This window comes from Rutilus rutilus, assembly GCF_951802725.1.
Source record: "Rutilus rutilus genome assembly, chromosome: 13".
Taxonomy (NCBI): domain Eukaryota; kingdom Metazoa; phylum Chordata; class Actinopteri; order Cypriniformes; family Leuciscidae; genus Rutilus; species Rutilus rutilus.
This window is the reverse complement of record NC_140218.1, coordinates 26,970,894-26,990,569: the sequence shown is the minus strand read 5'-3', so window position 1 is coordinate 26,990,569 and position 19,676 is coordinate 26,970,894. Positions and strand designations below refer to the sequence as shown.

General features: G+C 38.1%; 2 protein-coding genes across 2 annotated transcripts in view; one reads left to right on the top strand and one right to left on the bottom strand.

Annotated features, from left to right (window-relative positions):
• The window catches only part of pdzrn3a (PDZ domain containing RING finger 3a), a 30,221-nt gene extending 28,253 nt beyond the window's left edge, over positions 1-1,968 (top strand). Inside the window, exon 10 of the mRNA XM_084427705.1 lies at positions 132-1,968. Within this exon, the coding sequence (XP_084283831.1) occupies positions 132-1,601 (1,470 nt within the window). The 3' untranslated portion in view covers positions 1,602-1,968. The remainder of the gene's footprint in view (positions 1-131) is intronic.
• ppp4r2a (protein phosphatase 4, regulatory subunit 2a) lies at positions 1,833-19,675 on the bottom strand. Its single transcript, XM_084427704.1, has 9 exons — positions 19,508-19,675; positions 18,825-18,906; positions 11,791-11,961; positions 11,111-11,204; positions 10,983-11,020; positions 10,779-10,853; positions 10,475-10,612; positions 7,586-7,890; positions 1,833-3,526 (listed from the first exon to the last, which is right to left on the bottom strand). The coding sequence occupies exons 1-9, from the start codon at positions 19,539-19,541 to the stop codon at positions 3,189-3,191; spliced, it is 1,275 nt and encodes a 424-aa protein (XP_084283830.1). The 5' UTR covers positions 19,542-19,675; the 3' UTR covers positions 1,833-3,188.
• Between the last annotated feature and the right edge of the window lies 1 nt (position 19,676).

Sequence of the window (19,676 nt, the reverse complement as noted above, 5' to 3'; positions counted from 1 at the left end):
AAGTATACTGAGGCAGATAAGTTAATGAGGGTCAAGTCAACAGTAAATTGCTTCCTTGATCCAGTTAAAGGTGCTAACATCACTACAGTGATTTGCAAGCCATTTAAACGTCTTCCCACTCACTTTAACAGAGCACACATGAAGAAGATGGAGGCACTACTGATACGGCAACCTTACAGTCCAACCATCACGAGAAAGACAGCGGCGTTGGCCGCACTGATGAAAGCACTCGTAATGATGAAAGCTCAGAGCAGGACATCTTAGGAGATGACCAGAATTCCCTTTGTGACACTCTCCCAGAAAACCACAACCGTCAAGGCACTTTTGAAAGTGGGGGCATGCACTTAAGCAATGACTCCTTCCTTTTAGTTGACAATGGAGACAGTGGAAACTTCCTTGGCATACCTGGAATGGCATGTGAACGTTTCCAGAAACAGCTTGAACTGAAATGCCTGGTCAATGGTAGTGGTCTTCAGGGATTTCTGGAGCATGATAACACACTACATGGAAAGAGGGTTAGTGTAGACTGCGATGATCAGGAGGTTCAGATGCTTAATGAGGAGCTGCTGAACATTGAGCTGGAGTGCCTGAGTATCATACGAGCACACAGGCTTCAGACTGAAGGTGATGATCAGCAAGCCAAAAATTGCTGCACTAAGCACTTAACTGAGCAAATAAATACTAAAGTCCATCAGGACCAGGTTGACTGCGAAGGCTCTACTAGTGCTTACAACACTGGAGAGAGCTGTTGGAGCTTACATCCTCCTCTGGAGTCAGATTCTCCTGACTCCCAAAGGATGGTTCCTGGAGACAAGAGTAAAGGTTCTCCCATGCATAGACGCAACTCAACAACAGCTTGCTCCAAACATCAACTCTCTCCAATTCAGGAGATCAGCCCCACCAAGAGTTTACCTGGAGATCCAGAGGTCACAAATCAGGGGGAAAGAAAGCAGAGTAAGAAAAGGAACCCAAGGAAGACTTCCTTACACCATTCTTCATACAAGAACACCTACATCCCAGCCCATGCTCAACATTACCAAAGCTACATGCAACTTATCCAGCAGAGGTCGGCTGTGGAGTACGTCCAGAGTCAAGTCAGCTTGGCCAGCCTGTGCAAGAACCCAGAAACCACTCCCACTAAAGCCAGGCCCAAGATGGGGTGGAGAGTAAAGATCCGTGGCGATGGATCAAGGTACATCACCAAAAGGCCCATCAGGGATCAGCTGCTGAAAGAGCGTGCTTTGCGCATTCGAGAAGAACGCTGCAGCGCAACTACAGATGACGATGCAACAAGTGAGCTAAAGCTGGGTCGATACTGGAACAAGGAGGAGCGCAAGCAGCATGCGGCACTAGCCAGGGAACAGCGTCAACGGCGTGAACTCATCAAGCAGTGCCACACGGAGAACAAGGGACAAACGGGAGCAATGAACGACAAGGAGAAGCCTGACATTATCCAGCTTAGCCGAAAAAAGATGCTGAAAAGGAGGAACAAGAGGATATTTGACAACTGGATGACCATTCAGGAGCTGCTGACACATGGCACAAAGTCCACAGATGGGACTAGACTCTATAATTCCTTCCTTTCTGTGACTACAGTGTAAGGGATTTTTTGGTTTCGGGCACTTTACTTGTTTACTGTGTAAAATTGTGTGCGGGTGTTTGTGGGAAATCTTGCCTCATTTAAGGAGGTGGGTCATTTAGGGACTTAATGAGAATCTATAGCGATTTGCGTGACGCAACAGTTGGAGTGCATAACAATGATGAGGAAACAAAGTACAGATTTCATGTCTTAATACTTGAGGCCGCACCAAAAATTCACATCAGTTTATATAATATGAAATATTTTATTGAATGGCTGATCATAGTTTGTCCAAGAACTGATTTGAAGTAAAATTCTAGCTCTTATTTGCAGTTACTGCCCATTACTCGCGTATCACCTACATGTTACCAAATATTATAGTGCAAATGAATTGTGTCTATGACCTGATTATTCCAAAGAGTTTTATTCAGATAAAAGGTTAGAAATGCCTCAGATTAAGCATACCACTGCTTTTAACGTGAACTTTTATTGCTCTTCAGGAATACTGTTGAAAGCCCAAGCATTCAGTTCACATGGAGTTCATACAATTTCACTTTTCACAAAAGCAGTGAACACTTATCATAATCTACAAAATCTAATTTAAAAATTCTACATATCAAAAAGGAGCTGTGGAAATAAGTATGGGGTGGAGGGTATACATGTCCGTAGGAAGCATGTAAAGTACAGTTTAAGAGATGTGGGTGTTGACAGTGTTGCTCATTTAAACCTTCATACAAATGTTTGCCATTGTTTGATGAAACCAAATGAAAAGCTTATGACAAATAAGGATGGCTCAATAGTGGTTAAGCATATTATGTCAGTTGAAAAGACAGGCTCACTATATTAAGTTACACATTGCAACCAACAGCACTCAAGTATCTAGTGCATGGAAAATCACATTAGTCCATTTTAGAATCTATTTACCAGCATCAGTGGATTAATACATTTCGGTGCTATGCTGGGAAGGCAGTTAAAATCAAAGGATCTAAAAATAAAAGAAAAAGGAAATCTGTCTAGTTCTGCTATTGAGCACTTCGTGCTACGAGCCAGCAGATGAATACAGAAGGCAATTTGGGAGAAAAGGGGTGTTCTCCTGGAATGTTTAGACACTGGTCTGCAGGTCAACGGGAATCCTGAGATCGTTCGTTGACTAATCAAAACTGAAGGAAGTGCACATACACCCCTTTCCCCTACAAACATATGCACACATTCACACAAATTCAACCAAAGATTTGCCACATTTTCACTCTTAGAAGAGCAGGAGAAAGATTGATGTGAAGTGAAAGGTGTTGATAGACGCTCATGATTAGAACAGGATTACAGAAAACTGCCATGTACACAAGGCTTTCTTGTTATTCGATGGCAAATGCTCCCCTAAACCACCGGAAAGATGAGCTTCCAGTTTTTGAAGTTGAACCCATATTAAGTCAAGATGCCCTGAGAAGGGTCATAAGGAGGAGATGTTTTCACGAAGAGGTCTTTAGGGACGTCACCGGATGCCCTCCTCTCCTGGTCTATAAAGGATCTGCTAAACTTGCAGGATAAGTGATTTCTGGGGTGTTTGTACAGTAGAGTGTAAAAAAAAAAAAAAAAAAAAATCAACAACGCCTCAGTCTTGCTCCATGGTGTCATCTGCAGTCTCTGAGCTGTCTGAAGTGATTTCTGCAGTAGTACTGCCCTCTCCTGCCGGCTCTGTGGAACTGCTGGGACAAGCAGATCGAGTCTCTGCGCTGGACACTCCCTCGTCACTGCTGTTTTTGCTGCTGCTGCTGCTGCTGCTGACGACTGGGTCATTTTTCTCCTCGGCGCTCTCTTCCCTCTCAGACTGCTGCTCTGATAGGTCCGATTCCCTGACGGTCGCCTGACTGTGGGAGGGGTCGGGGGAATCTTCCGAAGCAGATTTGTCAACCCCGTTTTCTACGACCTCTGACTGTGTGCTGGAGGGTTCTGTAGAGAGAGGAGCAGAAAATGTAATGTATGCAAAGATATCATATATTAGCACTCACATGACCAAGCTGGTTGAAATAAAACAAGAACAATTTACATTAGTGACTTATTTTACACTGATTGAACTAGAAAGTTTGGAACAATTCAGATTTTTATAGGTTTTTTAAGCTCATGAAAGCTGCATTCATTTGATTAAAAAACAAACAAACTAATATTTCACAATATTACCATTTAAAATAACTTTTCTATTGTAATATATTTTAAAATGTAATTTATTCCTGTGATGTCAGATGAATTTTCAGCATCATTACTCCAGTCTTCAGTGTCACATGATCCTTCAGAAATCATTCTGATATGAGGCTTTATTATTGGTGCTCAATTATAAAAAAAATTGTTCTTATCAACGTTGATAACAGTTTTTACTGCGTAATATTTTGTGGAAATGGTAATAGATTTTTAGGATTCTTTAATGAATAGAAGCTTCAACGAACAGGATTTTATTTAAATAAATAAAAAAACTTTACTGTCATATTTGATTAATGTAACCCTATTAATTTCTCTTTATTTTATTTTTCTTTATCTTACCACAAACTTCTGAATGGTAGTGTATTATCGTTTCCACAAAAATATGAAGCGCAACGGTTTTCAACATTAATAATAAATCTTACTTGAGCATTAGATCTTCTTTTAACAAATTGCTGGCTATTTCAAGAACCAAATATAAAACTAAAGGAGAGCATTTGCAGTAAGGGCTCCAGACTTATGGAATAGTTTGACAGTGATAACCAGATCTGCTGAATGCGTGTTGTCTGTTTTTAAAGCTCATCTAAAAACTTAGTATTTTGTGATGTCTTTTTGTATGCTTTAGGGTTTGATATTTCATATTTACATAAAGCTATTGTGTATAAGCTCTTCATGACTATTCTTAATGATTGTGTTCTTGTGTAAAGCTGCGTAGTGGCTATATAAATAGTGCTATATATAATGATACTGAAAATTCAGCTTTGATCACAGGAAAATGACATTTTAAAATATATTGAAATAGAATTTTTTCAACATTTTTATATATTTTTTCACAATAAGACCATTTTTACTGTATTTTTTCAAAAGTGAATCTATGATGATTTTCAGTCACCCAGGCCATTGAGGAATGTTAAGCAAAATACAATCAATATATAGAATATGCTACAAGACTGAATGCATTTCTTAAAATGTCCTAAAAATCCAAATAGGAACTTCTTTTTGTGAAATTTAAGTTTTATAAAGTACATTAATAATCATTATCATCAATAATCATAATTAAATTTAACATTTAACAAAATTAAAATGCTATATTCCCATACATTTAACCTTTCTAAGATTCTAAAATATGTATAATAGTAATAATTAATAATGTGTCCAAACTTTTTACTGTTTGTTGAAGGCATTCACAAAAGCTTGCAATGACACTGATTAAGACCAATTAAATGTCCAGTGTAAACACCACCAGACTGAAAGGCAGAGGGGGACGAGTCTGCGCACCAAACCTCCAAAATGGGATTTTGGGGTATGGTTTACGTGAACTCCAGTACCGTTAGCAAATGGGATCAACGTAATCTGGTTTGTTATGTGGAAGCCAATTATAGTACAATGCATTTTTCAATGCTGCTCATGTCTGCAGAAATTGCCTTCGCTGTGCATGTCAGGATTTAATTTTGCAAGAAAAGGAAAAAAAAAAACAAGTGAAAAAAAAAAAGTGAACCAAAAAGCACTTTCCATTTTTGGCATGTTCTCATGAACGGTTACCTAGCAACAGTGGTAAACAGCTGACGCTAGTACTCATTTTGATCATAAAAATGCATTGCATTGTGGATCTGAGTCACATAATACAATATTAAAAAGACCTTCGGTGGAATGAGAATGAGACTAAATTTGAAAACAGCCTAAGATATATGCCAATAATCCAACAGCAATAAAGCATCAGACAGTCCTGGAAACAGATGAAGCCACTCTGATGATTGGCAAAACACTTTCAGTGAATGGAAAAGGTCCTGATGCTTCAATTAAAATGTACCAGACTGTCTATAAGGGGTGTCGTGGTTCTCGATAAAAAACAAATCGCACCATTCTCCACTCACGGTTCGGCAAGCACTTGCACCGCGGTTAACCTCGAATCTGACAACGCATCTATGATATAGTTTGTTGGGGAAAAATTGTGTGAACCCCACAGTTCTGCTAATGAATGTTTCCAAACAGCCAATCTTTGTAAACTGTTTGATGCGAGTGCCGTATGCTCTAATATGAGCAGTCATTGACACCATCATTACCCGGGGGTTGATAATGCGCGAGCACAGGTGAGACCGAAACAGCACACGTTGTCTTATGCGTTTAAACAGGTACTCAGTGCTAATCCGGACAGGCACAAAACAATAACGAAAGCGCTGGGCAGGACTCGACAATAAGGACTGCCCGATGGCCCAGGGCCAGTGTAAAAGACACTCGGGGGACAGTTGACGGAGCGGACGGGCCAGAATCTTAATCCTTGGCAATTTAAACATTCAAGCGCAAGACGACGCAAAAGAACATGGAAAGCCGCACTTCAGTCAACACGTGACTATTAAATTGAGTTTGCTTTCAAATCTTCTTATTAGGGATGCACCGAATATTCGGCCACCGAAAATTTTCGGCCGAAAATGGCCCAAAAGTGCATTTTCGGTTTTCGGCCGAAAGACTTTTATCACCGAAACAATACGGCCGAAATGTTGTGATGACGCAAACAGCAGACACCGCGACCTGCACGTGCTTGTCTGAAGCAACATTACATATCTGCGGTGTGGACGTATTTAAATATATCTAAGAGTGACCCACGGACAGCGATTTTCAAAACACAGACATCCCAAGTCTTCCGGAAGTTCCGGGAGTCTCCCGCGTATTGATACCGGCTCCCTAATGCCCGCAAATTAGTTTAAATCTCCCGGAATCGCGAGCGAGCATGAGCGCGCATACGTAGCGCGCGCGGCAGAGAGAGGGAGCGAGAGACCTTTGCGTGTGTGTGCAGAGCAGCCGTCATTTCTCAGAGGTTTACCTGAGCTGTTTATGGTTTTTGCAACTCACGTCCATGAACATATAACTGCAGATATTATTTTGGGCTATGGCAGTATTGACCTAAATGCACTTTGTTTTTATGAGAGAACATTTCATTTTTAAACCTTTCTCCAGGCCAGTAGGCTTTTACATTATTATTTAATGTACACATGAGTGGGGTCAAGTTAAACATTTAATTTTATACTTTGCAAATGCTAAATAAATATTTGCATAAAATTTTAATGGATTTATTCTTTGAAACTTTAATATTAATTTATGCAATTGCAATGCCTTGATTTTAGTAAACTTAGTACACAGTCATAGCCATAAATGCAATGGTACTAACAATAATTGGCATAATTTCTTTCGGTGTTTCGGTTTTCGGTTTTCGGCCTTGGTTTCCTCTTTTTCGGTTTTCGGTTTCGGCCAAGAATTTTCATTTCGGTGCATCCCTACTTCTTATACTTGAAATGACAAAAATTGTCAACATGCCCGTCTTGGCTAGCAAACACGTCTTAAGTAAATGTAAACAGCCGAGAAAGACAACGCATGTGTGTGTGCAGTATCAGTTTGTTGAATCTATGCATTGTCTTAAAGTGACGGCAGCCTAATGTCAATGTTCTAATGATTAATGTTCATCAAACAAAAGAAAGAGAACAATCACTCACTGCTCTTGACTGAAGAACTTTTTGTAACTTTAATAATGATTTATCTTCTTTTAATATAAAGGGAAGATTAAATGCAGTTATTTTATATTTGATTAGTAATTTCTATATATGAAAGCTGTTAGGCCTACCTGAAAAACCTGTATTTGTATCTTTGATCTATTGTATTCCTTTGTACTATTACTTGTAGTTTGCTTATTTGTTCTTATTTTCTTTTTTTATTTATTTGCTAGCAGCATTTTGCCCCTCAACATAGCACATACCGAACCGTACCGAAACCGTGATACATTTGAATACAGGATGTTAGAAGCAACTGTACAAAAGGTCATACCTTGGTCTTCAGCGACAAATTCGTCAGGTTTATTATCCTTCACCTCCGCAGTGACGTCTGATGAGGACTGCGGTAGATCCGACGAGCTCTCTGCTATTGATATGCAGGACAACGGCTTTTCAGCTGGTTCTTTCACCATCCCATCTTCTTCATCATCATCATCATCATCGTCATCATCTTCCTCTTTGTCAAACTTGAGCCTCTTTGCTTCAGGCGTCTCAGGATTCGTTGCATCCTCATCTTCACAATGTTTACTCTTCACTGGACCGACGTGTGAACCTTCTGCTTCTGATGCTGAAGAGTCACTAAAAAAAAAAAAAATAGATATATAAAAAAGTTTAAGACTCCAAATACACACCATTACAGATCCATGAAGTCACAATTTAAGTTTCATGGCTTTTATTCCATAAGTTAACTGCCAAAGTCATGTATTTATTGATAAAGTTTTTTTTTTTTTGTATGAAAACTAACAGATTTCTTAATTTTTTTTATATAGAGATGACATTTAAACTGTCTTGGAAGCTTTTTATTATGCCTTCATTTATTTTTGTTACTTTCAAATGCTTTAAGTATAAATTTGTTGTGCCTTTGTTTTACCAGACTTGAATCTTAAACTATGAAAATCTATCATAAAAATGATTGCGATGATCTAAACAAATAGGGAAATAAACCTTTAATATTCATTATGTGAAAATTATCAATTCAATTAAAAAAAAAAAAGTGACTGCACCACAGTTGTGTCATTTCCACCACACAATTCAGTAGTTAAATATATTTTTTTCCCCTTCACTCCTAAAATCTAAATTTCCAAAGAGCAGGCATGCGATCAGCTAAAGACAAAAAAAAGGCAAACCTGACCATGGCCCCATCTAATTACTATAATAAATGTATCAAATTGAAAAAAGATATTGTATATTGCAATAATACATATCTTATATTGCTGTAATACATATTATTGTATTGTGAAAAAAAAAAAAAAACATCATAATATATTATAATACAACATATGTTATAATAAACGTATTAAGCTTATTGCTTCTCTTTGTTGACAACAGATTTATAAACGATTCTCATGACAAATTAACTGAAACTGAAAACACAGTGCTGTTACAGTACATCAACAGTTACACCGTTGTGATTTGATGATCGCACTAAGCCAAATCACATTCTCACCACCATGCATTGTCAAAATTCATAAAAAAAATAAAATAAAGTAACCGGGCACCTGGCGAGTAACACCGTTTCAACGCTGATTTTTACTCACATTTGGCGCTTTGAACCCATGCTATTAGTGTCCCGCAGATGGCGCCGCGAGCATGTGCAGCGCTGTCAGGAGCGATCCGTGCATGAAATAAATGTATTAGAAAACGTAACATTTTGCAATTTATTTACTAATTGTTAAGTCCATTCCGCGATTTCAATCATACAGTAACCAGCATTTCGTCCCTCCAAACCCATTTTTTCCCTTAGATTTACGCAATTCGCGTGGGTCATACTTTTCAGAGCAGAAAATACGAAAATCCGTACAAATATGGAAAAATCACATCTTTGAATGAGGCAGTCAATGAGAAAGGCAAATATCCTTTCAGTTAAACTGAATATTTTTTTTTATTGTGTCACTTTCTGCAATTGTCAAAATATGTCTGAAAATATTAAGAATTTGAATATGTAAACGATAGCTGTGAAATTAGTAACACACACGCACAAAAAACCTGCATTCATCAAATCTTCCATATGGTCTTGAATATGAACAAGAGGGTCACATGCACACCAGTGATGTGCGGACAGCGGCCAAGTAATAAAAATTAACATTTCAATTAATTGCAGGTGGATGAGAGATTAATCAAGGAAAGCCAATCAGGGAAAACATGTGCCTCAAGAACCTCCTAGTGGTCATTATATAAAACACAAAGGAAAAAACTTGCATGAGATATTGCTTAATAACTTAACAGCTTTAACTAAAAAAATATTCACAAGCTTAACAGAAATCATTCTAAAAGGTTCCTTGCACGCACGCCGAGTCCGAAATCTTCGCACGTTAAAAAATTAATACGACATCATGTGTCAATAACGTTAACACACTGCCTCCGAAACTTTCGTCAGTCATAAAAAAAAAAAAAATTGTATCAGGTTCGATTTTCTGCGTTTTTCGCATCCATAGCAAGCATTTTAAGAGGCGTTTTGACAATTCAGAGCCATGAATTACTAATACAAAAAAAAAAAACCCCGCATATGAATATTTCAGACTTTGTGCAAGGACCTTAAGAGTGTTTTCCAACATAATGATGGAAATATTAAGGTGTTTAAAGCTTCATTCGCAGACTCTCATTTGGCTACGGTGTTGCAGGGTCCATTTGTTTAAGCAGCAATGGAGGCAAAACAGATCTGAGAGAATTATTTAAAAAGGGATAAAACAAAAGGAAGGAAAGTACAGTGTGGGAGCGTTTTACTGAAGTAGTTAACCAGTGCCAATCAAGTGCTGGGTGTGTGATGTATAGTGGCTGTGGAGCAAAAGCCTTTGCTTGGGTTGAACATATTTAATTTCTTGTGCGTGTGTTCGGGAAGTTGCAGTGACGGAAACAGTGACATTCCAATTTAAGTTTGAAGGGAGTAAAGCCTGTGTTTAGGCTATTAAGGAAATGTAATTTTGCCAAAGAAGAATTACATTTAAGATCAGCCTACTTCAGTGTAATACGTTACCATATCATCATGCTTAACACTGAGAATTAGGCTAATTGTAATGTGACGATCAGGTGCGGATATCTAAATCAGAGAAAATCATAGGTTCGGGTGTGTGGCGGGTGGATGATTTATTTTTGACAGCAGATTCGGGTGACGTCAGAGCTGATCCACGCATCTCTAATGCACACACTGGCATTTGGGACTTACTTGACCGTTCTCTCCGATTGCTCCGAGGCCTGTTCTTTGCTTTCTGTGCTGTCGGGAAGGCCGTTGGTAGCTGCACTGCTGGACAAGGAGAGTTTCGGTCTGTTCAGAGGCCTGGGTGTTCCTGGACCATTCACATTTCTATCACAGACAATCAAAGACACATCAAAACCATCGGACAGTAAAATTAGGTTCATTTACAAGTCTCTCTTTACAGTGAGCAATAACATTTCAAACTGAATTGGTTTAGTGACCCATAAGGCTATTTTCAAAGTTTCCACAACGGTGGTTAAAGCGATAAACTCACCTATCTGGAAAAGCTGAAGTGTTGCCAGGGAACATGACACCATTCATTCTGTTCACACAACCTGACCCTTTTTTCCTTTAAAAATAAAAGATGCATAATAGTATTAAAGGTTTTTAAAAACATTACAAGCATAACTAAAAGCTGATATTGAAAGCTGCCCACACACAAAACCACAAAATAGAGCAGGAAGAGAGTTTAACTCACTCTGAGGTAGGATACACACAACTGACCACCATCACATTCTGAAAACAAAATGTATAAGTTTTAATCTTCCTGATTCAGGGGAAAAACCTGTTCCCAAAGAATTGGTCATTTCATTAAACACAGCATACCTTCTCCACACCCCTGAGGAACTTCTCTGTTCCTGCGTAGTTTCTTTTTGGCTCAGTAAGAAGCTCACAAAGACGCTGAATAGTGAAAGGAATCCTAAAGAAAAAAAAATCATTTTAAATTTTAATAAACAACTAGGGGTGGGAATCACCAGAGGCCCCACGATACAATATCATCATGATTCTTAAGCCACAATAAAATATTGTGATTGTAAACATTTTGCGACATGCTGAGTATTGCAGTAAAATGCATTGCGATTACCTTTTTTCAACAGCAAATGTCCCCAAAGGAAAACTTTGTCCATATACGTTTTTATCTAATAAGATAAAGTTCTCAGTCTGTTCATTTCTCATCTTCATATCCATCTCCGTGCAATTTTTTCCTTCCTCATATTTTAGACATTTTAATAGAAATTACAGTTTTTAAAATACAAATTATGTGAATGTGCTTCCTTAAAACACCGCTCACTGTGCATCTCCGAGAGATAAATTATTTACTCGGTCTGATCGTGAAAGATTTCAAATGATTATTTCCCGTATTTATGCACAATAATCGCAATCCTGAGCTAAAATTCAGCCGCTAAATCAATTAATACTTGGCCTCCATTTATCAATAAAATAGCCCCACTCAAAATAAAGATTTTCCCAACCTTGAACTGTGAAATACGTCAGCTGTCTCTTACCCGTTGTATCCATTGACGATTTTGAGAATCCTCTGCTTCATCTCCTCAAAGGGAATGTACTCAACGTTAGGATTGGCAGGTCCCCGTTGCTCTGGACACGTGGCTTTAAAATCATCCATCACTTTCTCCAGTTTGAAGAGGAAGTAGTTTTTAAACTGAGACCACTGAATGCTGAGGAATGTTGTAAAAGATTCAATAAAGGAAATTAGAAACTTCTCTATTCTAACAGTTTACTCTCACAACACACTCTGAATGGGTAAAATGGTGTTTAAAGTCAGCATGGAAAGAAAATTATGATTGGCATTTCCACTCTATTGTGATGTATATCCGAGTGAAACGGCTTTTCAAATGAGAAGAAACGTAGGGCGAGACATCAGAATTGAATAGGGCTGGGCAAAAAAATCGATTTTTCGATTAATCGTTTTTTAAAATGTGGTCGATTCAAAATCGATTCTCAAACGCCAAGAATCGATTTTTTTCCATCTTTATTTAATATATTACCCAAGTAGGTTTCCTCCACTGTTCATAGGCTTGCAAACTCCATTTTATAGCTAATGCTGTGAGATTTTATGTTAGTTTTATCTAAATCATAAAATAACCTCAACTAGAGCTGAACGTTTAATCATATCGCAATCGCGATGTCAAGCCTATAAGCAAATATGACGCAAAATGCTGCGATTTTATATGAAATAAACAAATTTGGGCTTTTAACACAATTAATGCAGCATCTGTTATTTTTTTGTCATCCTTTGGCTAGTGTTACATGTAGCTATTCATGTAACACTAGATCTTATTCATGCAAACGCTTTTAAACCATTCATGCGCGACAAGACAAAAAAGAGCTCGCTGCCTGTGAATGTCCTGACTGCGACACAGAACAACTTGCGATGATATCGTGCGTGCGCACAAGACAGCCCAGAAGAATAGAGTTATCTTTCGCTCTTGAACGAACAATAACACACACAATTATGCCAAAATGTCTTTTTGTTGAGTATTTTCATAACATAAGAGCAGTCTTATGATGAACGTGAAGAGTTATGACTCTTGAGAGAACGAGGCGTGTGTGAGAGCCGCGTCTCTGAGAACAGCGGCTGGTCTTAAAGGGACAGTACACAGTAGCCACTAATTATCTCTGCCGTTAAAGTTAATCAAAGAACAAAGGGAACAGACAAAAACACTCACTGCTCTTGACTAAAGAACTTTTGTAACTTTGATTAGTCTATATATAATTTATAATTAATGCACCGCAGACTGTTATATAACTTTATTCAATTTCTGTATATGGCCTTGCTGTTAGACAGAAAGGGCACAGATAAAAAGTATATGCAATGTTTTTATATGGGTTTATATGAGGATTGTTAACCTGTTTGATAAAGACATGCGACTGTTCTGACTTGTCCAATTTTCAGCATCAATTTTTCATCTTGCATCAAAATCCTGTCTATTCATTGTATGCATTTGAAATATAGAGTTGGGTTCTGTTTTAACTGTACCCAATGGTACCTAAAATAAAAAGAGTTTAATATACAGGTTTGTAGCTCTTAATTTATTTGTATTAATTAAACACTTGAAAACTTATGTTCACTTTTCTTTTCTTTTTCTTTTTTAAATAAATATAGGATTTGTATTAAATATTCATTGAGTCGAATCGAAATCTAATTTACAATCGAAATCGAAAAATCGAATCGAGATTCGAAATCGAAAATCTAATCGAGAATCGAAATCGAATCGAATTGAGAGCTTGTGAATCGAAATCGAATCGAATTGTAACATCTGAATCGATACCCAGCCCTAGAATTGAACTGTTGTTGTTTTCTAATTGATGCGATCTCATGTGAGTGGCAGGTGCTGAAGGGGAAGGGTTATTATTGTCCCGCCCTCACGCCGGTGCAACCTGTCACTCACATGAGATCAACCAATAGCAAACCACAACCATCCAATCAATTCCCCATAGACAAAATCAAGCCCTGGCCTACATTTGTTCTGGTTTAAGAAGCCGTTTCACTAGTATATACGTCACAACAGGGAAGAAAAGACTAAAGAGAATGTAAAGATGACATCACAACGTGTTGAGTTCTGGGTAACTGTCTTTAGACCTCATATCAGGAGGATCGTGCTGCCTTTCTGCTAAGGCAGAGTGACTGTGAAATATGTCACCATTGTAGGTCATTCACACTGAATCGAGACATGCCATATTAACTCACATCATCGTTCAGTGAGAAAACTGGACAACACTAATTTTTTTTCACCTTTTCTACGTGTAAAAACACTATGGAAAGCAGGTTGAGGGGGTGACGGCAAGACATTGGATAACAAGTCTATTAACATTGACACTGATTAAACACATTGAATATCACTCAATAAAATAATCACATTGAGTGTTTTTGAAAGTTTTGTATTTTGTTTGGTTTAACATTACCCTTGCGGATATGACTGTTGCAGTTTGTCGGCTTGTGAATTAGCAGAACTTGCACGCAGCCACTACAAAAACAGTTTACAAGCTTCTAGGGATTGACTTTGGCTGTCTTGTGTAGAAATAAATATAAAAAAAAATAACAGTCTGTGTCGGTGTCTGTCCACTGAATGTGACCCACATTCTCTGATTCCCCATCATGACCATGGGGAAGTGGATATTTACAATGAACAATAAAACGTTTCCAACTAAAATATGGATCGACTTCTTTCCGCTTGTTGAACACGTTGTTGTTGTTGTTGACTTATTATCCCCATGGGGAAATTTAGTTTCAATGAGTTTCATCATGCGTTCACACACAAAAAAACAAACAATGTACTAAATCTTTCAGAAATATTCACATTAAGGTTTAACATGTCACACCAAGAAATAACTTCATTCATAACAGGTCCAAGACTGTCCTCATCCCCCCAGAATAACAAATGCAGTATCATCTGCAAATTTAATTGCGCATCTCCCTGGAAGGGTACTACTTATACAGTTGCTTGGGTACAAGATGAACAATAAGGGTGAGAGGACACAGCCTTGTGGGGATCCAACATTAATAATTTGTTTCTCAGACAGTGAGCCACCCACGCACTTGTTGAACTCTGTTCCTTAATAAGTCCTGCAACCACAGAATCAGTCCTCAATCTAGGAAAAACTGTGGCAAGTCTTTCAACCAAAACAGACAGCAGGATATTATTAGGATTTATAGGATTTAAAGGGGACATATCATGCCAAATGCACTTTTTTAGCCCTTAAATGCATTTTGTTGTATATTTGGAGTGTTTAGAAGTACAGAAAATATGAAATTATTCTCTTCAGGTGCTTCGTTGATATCTTTATATTCTGTTTTGGTCATATTTTTCAACCTGTTCCGATTTTTCTGTTATCTATGACGTTTTTTTGAACTATTACGTCACAGTATTTGCAGCGGAACTGCCAAATAAGGACATTGACTTCCGGCCCAACACTTCGAGCAATCCGCCATTTTTTATTTCTCGCTGCAATTTTGTAGTCCAAGCTAAAGGATGCAGAAGTTACGAGAGGGTAAGTTAAAATGTTCGGTTGTTGGATGTAGTAACCCACACGCTTCATTACACCGTCTAATGTAGATAAACTGCCGCGCTTGCTCTCTCTCCCCTCGCACATATTAATCGAAATAAATCGACACGGTGGTAAAAGGTAGGAAGACCAAAGTTTCATGTGTAAATACAGTACACACCAGTGCGATACATCCATATGAAGACGTTGTTTTTCAGGTTCGTCGTCTTCATTTTCATCTCGCTCCGGCTCCGACTCTGGCTCGAACATGTAAGGCTGGCTGGACAAGTCTTCCGTTGTTGACATTTTGTTAATAACGTGTGAATAAAAAGTTTCTGTGCCGCTAGATAATCGTATCTCTGCTATCAAACTACAAAAATGGCCGAACGGGGTGGAGTTGAACCTCTGCAACCTGGAGAGGGGGCGGGGTATGAAGTGTCTCAATTGTATTTAAAGAGACCGCACCAAAACGAGTTGCTCTCAGACGCACATCAGAAAAGGGATAGAAAAGGGGCCTGTGGAGCTATAATAATGAAGAATTCAGACCCAAGCATTGCAGTTCCGCTTTATATAGACTACAAATGTATGATTTATATGTAAAAAGGAACAATTTAAAAGCATGATATGTCTCCTTTAAGATGCGAGTAAACAATATGCAACAATGTTAAGATTGCATCATCCACTCCCTTGGTTTGACACTAGGGTTTAGCGGTATACTACCAGTATGACAATATATAAACTAAAATGCACTAATATTTTGTTGGTAGTACCAGTTTGCAACAATTATTAGTTAACACGAAGTTGTTAACACTTCGGAAAAAATAATAATTCGTCGTTACACTACAATCCTTATGCATCGCTTTCTGCCAGGACTTTTACGTGCTTTTCCCAAACCCCTGAAGTGACGTCGACGTCCGGGTTAGCGGTAGCATGAGCCGCCAGGCACGTGTTATTTAAATAAACTCCTGATGTACTTACAAACTTTCCAATGCCTCGTTTTATGAGTACAGAACCTATTTGTACTACTGTATAAGTTTGGTACCATTCCAGGCATTATTAAGTGGGGTAATTTACGAGATACATCATAGGATCCATTAGCGCCTGCACTAAGCCATCCGGCCGATTTCTGTAAATAAGCTCTAACTTTAATAATGTTCAACCAAGGGAAAAAAGGCTTCTGGGGGCGTTTGGCTCGAGGTCATGGTGCAAAGGACCCTATGCTGATTTTACACCGAATTGAGTAAAATGTTGCAACAATGTTAAGATTGCATCATCCACTCCCTTGGTTTGACACTAGGGTTTAGCGGTATACTACCAGTATGACAATATATCACGGTACGAACACATACGATTATCATATCATGCACATTTGCTTATCTACAGAATTAGGGAAAAACATTAGACATTGACAAACTAAAAACTAATTAGACATTAGACAAACTAAAAACATTTAGTTTGGTTGTCCTCGAGGATAGATATCCAATTTGCACAAAATGTGGTGGCTGCAAAAGGAGGAAGTACATCAAACATGTTCGCCTATATTTGAGAACACCATCCATCCGTGCAGATAAAGGTATGTCCCGTTTATACCTTAAAGGGATGGTTCGGAGTAAAATCAACCATGACCTCGAGCCAAACACCCCCCCCCCAGAAGCCTTTTTTCCCTTGGCTGAACATTAAAGTTAGAGCTTATTTACAGAAATCGGCCGGATGGCTTAGTGCAGGCGCTAATGGATCCTATGATGTATCTCGTAAATTACCCCACTAATAATGCCTGGAATGGTACCAAACTTATACAGTAGTACAAATAGGTTCTGTACTCATAAAACGAGGCATTGGAAAGTTTGTAGGTACATCAGGAGTTTATTTAAATAACACTTGCCTGACGGCTCATGCTATTGCATAATGATGTAGTGTAACGACTCCCAGTTCCAGGAATGCACTAATATTTTGTTGGTAGTACCAGTTTGCAACAATTATTAGTTAACACGAAGTTGTCAACACTTTGGAAAAAAATTATAATTTGTCGTTACACTACATCCTTATGCATCGCTTTCTGCCAGGACTTTTACGGGCTTTTCCCAAACCCCTGAAGTGACGTCGACGTCCGGGTTAGCAATAGCATGAGCCGTCAGGCAAGAGTTATTTAAATAAACTCCTGATGTACTTACAAACTTTCCAATGCCTCGTTTTATGAGTACAGAACCTATTTGTACTACTGTATAAGTTTGGTACCATTCCAGGCATTATTAGTGGGGTAATTTACGAGATACATCATAGGATCCATTAGCGCCTGCACTAAGCCATCCGGCCGATTTCTGTAAATAAGCTCTAACTTTAATAATGTTCAACCAAGGGAAAAAAGGCTTCTGGGGGGGTGTTTGGCTCGAGGTCATGGTGCAAAGGACCCTAGGTTGATTTTACTCCGAACCATCCCTTTAAGGGCATTTGATTTCAGAAATGCAGAAGGAAATACAGAATCCAGTCACGAAAATGGAATTTAGAGCATCACGTAAAACGTTAAAGAGATGTTACGTTTTAGAGATGTCACGTAAAACACGTGAACTGATGGATGGATAATTAAGTATATCGAAAGTAGAGCTGTACAATAAATCTAATCGTGCAATGGACTGTGAATAAAGCGCAAAAGACTGCTATATAAGTATATAACCTGCTTATTCTGCATGAACATATCCAGAGCTGCTCTGAGAGAACGCTTAAAGAGCATTTCATCATTTTATTTGAGAAAAACCATCACTGTTGTGCAGCACTTTGCCAAAAAATAAAAGGAAAAAGTTATTTTAATTTGATTACATTTTAAAATATTAATCAAATGTTAAGCATTTATTTTCTTACCACTGTTTTTGATAATATATTTGTATTAAATCATAAAAAGAAAAAAATACATCTCTATTATTCTTAAAAAATTTAATTAATGAAAAGATAAGTTGTTAATCTAATCCATAACCAATTCTGAAATTTAATTGATTAGACATGTTTCTGATTATTGAAATTAATAAACAAAAACAAATGGTTTCAAATGTGTTATAATAAAGCATTTGTTCAACCAAAAAAACCCTGTTTTCATTAATTTAACACTCATGTTAACTGATGATAATAAGAAGAATTGATTATTTAATACAGTATACCGTGAAACCGTGATATTTTTTGAGACAGTTATCATACCCCATTTGAGTGTCCAGCGTGTGACACTGCTTTCATTGTAAAAAGAATTCTGTAAAACCGCAGTGAAAATGACAAATTATCATGCAATACAATATGAATATTAAATTAAGTCAAAAGCATATCAAAAAGTGCAGGTATCGGTATTAATTACAGTATGTAGCATAGGGTGACCCTCTATAGATGGAGGCACCGCCCCAGAATGCAACGCAGTGTGATGTAACTTCACATTCTCCACTGCAATTTCATGCTGACTTTAAAATACTTGTGAATAAAGCAATAATTCCCTCTAAAATAGCATAAACTAAAGAGCACTTGACTCTGAATCTGTCTGTGAGAGTGTTGGACTTACATGGTCTCTCCTGTTCTCGCAACATGCGATAGAAACTGATCCAAAATCGGGCAGGTTTCTTTTTCTCCTTTCTTCTCGAAATCTACAGTGAACAGAGTAAACAATAAAGCTTCATTAATATCATGTGAAATGTTTCTTTCATTCTATTGTGTTTATCAAAATGACTGACATTTTATTGTTACTGCCTGTCATCGCTTGTAGTGTGCGTTCACGCGGGTATTTTGTATGAAAAAAATGCCAATAAAGCACTTTGAAATGGACATTTCTGCTCCAGAATCCTCTACAAAGTTAAGTCACACAAATAAGCGCCCGACAAACTTTTTTTTCGCTGACTATGCAGCTTAGTCAATGCAAGTAAGAAGTTTCAGAGAGTAAATAAGCGACTAAACCTGTGTATTCTGTGCTCACATAACAGCAGTGTAGCTCACAGCTAACCGGCTTTCTATCGGTTCCCGTGTAGCAAAAGACTTTATCAACTTCCGACGTGGTACATCTACAAGATAAACTCATACACATTATCTGTGTATTGTTGAGAATCGATCGATATCGATTATTAGTGATATTTAAAGCTTTTCCGGCATGACCAGCACCTAGCATTGGCTGCTAGTTTGATTTCCTAGCTTAGCTTACAAGCTAACGAATTTGCCAAACCTTTTCTGTTATTCATTATTTGTTAGCGGTACCTCGAAATGCTTCCAGAAGTGTATCGATTTCCATTGTGGAGGTATGTTTGCTACTCTCTGGTCTCTCTGAGTCCTGCTGGAAACAGAAAGATGGCAACAGCGACACAGAGAAAACAGCAGCAAATCTTTAATATGGCGCCGATGACGTCACTGCCCGACTGCTGCTACT

Excerpts from the sequence above, each read along its gene's own strand:
- ppp4r2a (XM_084427704.1), bottom strand. The coding sequence starts at position 19,541 with ATGGAAATCGATACACTTCTGGAAGCATTTCGAG. Across the intron at positions 11,962-18,824 it reads GCGAGAACAGGAGAGACCAT|CATTCAGTGGTCTCAGTTTA; the intron begins GTAAGTCCAACA and ends AACATTCCTCAG. Across the intron at positions 10,613-10,778 it reads ACTTCAGCTTTTCCAGATAG|AAATGTGAATGGTCCAGGAA; the intron begins GTGAGTTTATCG and ends TGTCTGTGATAG.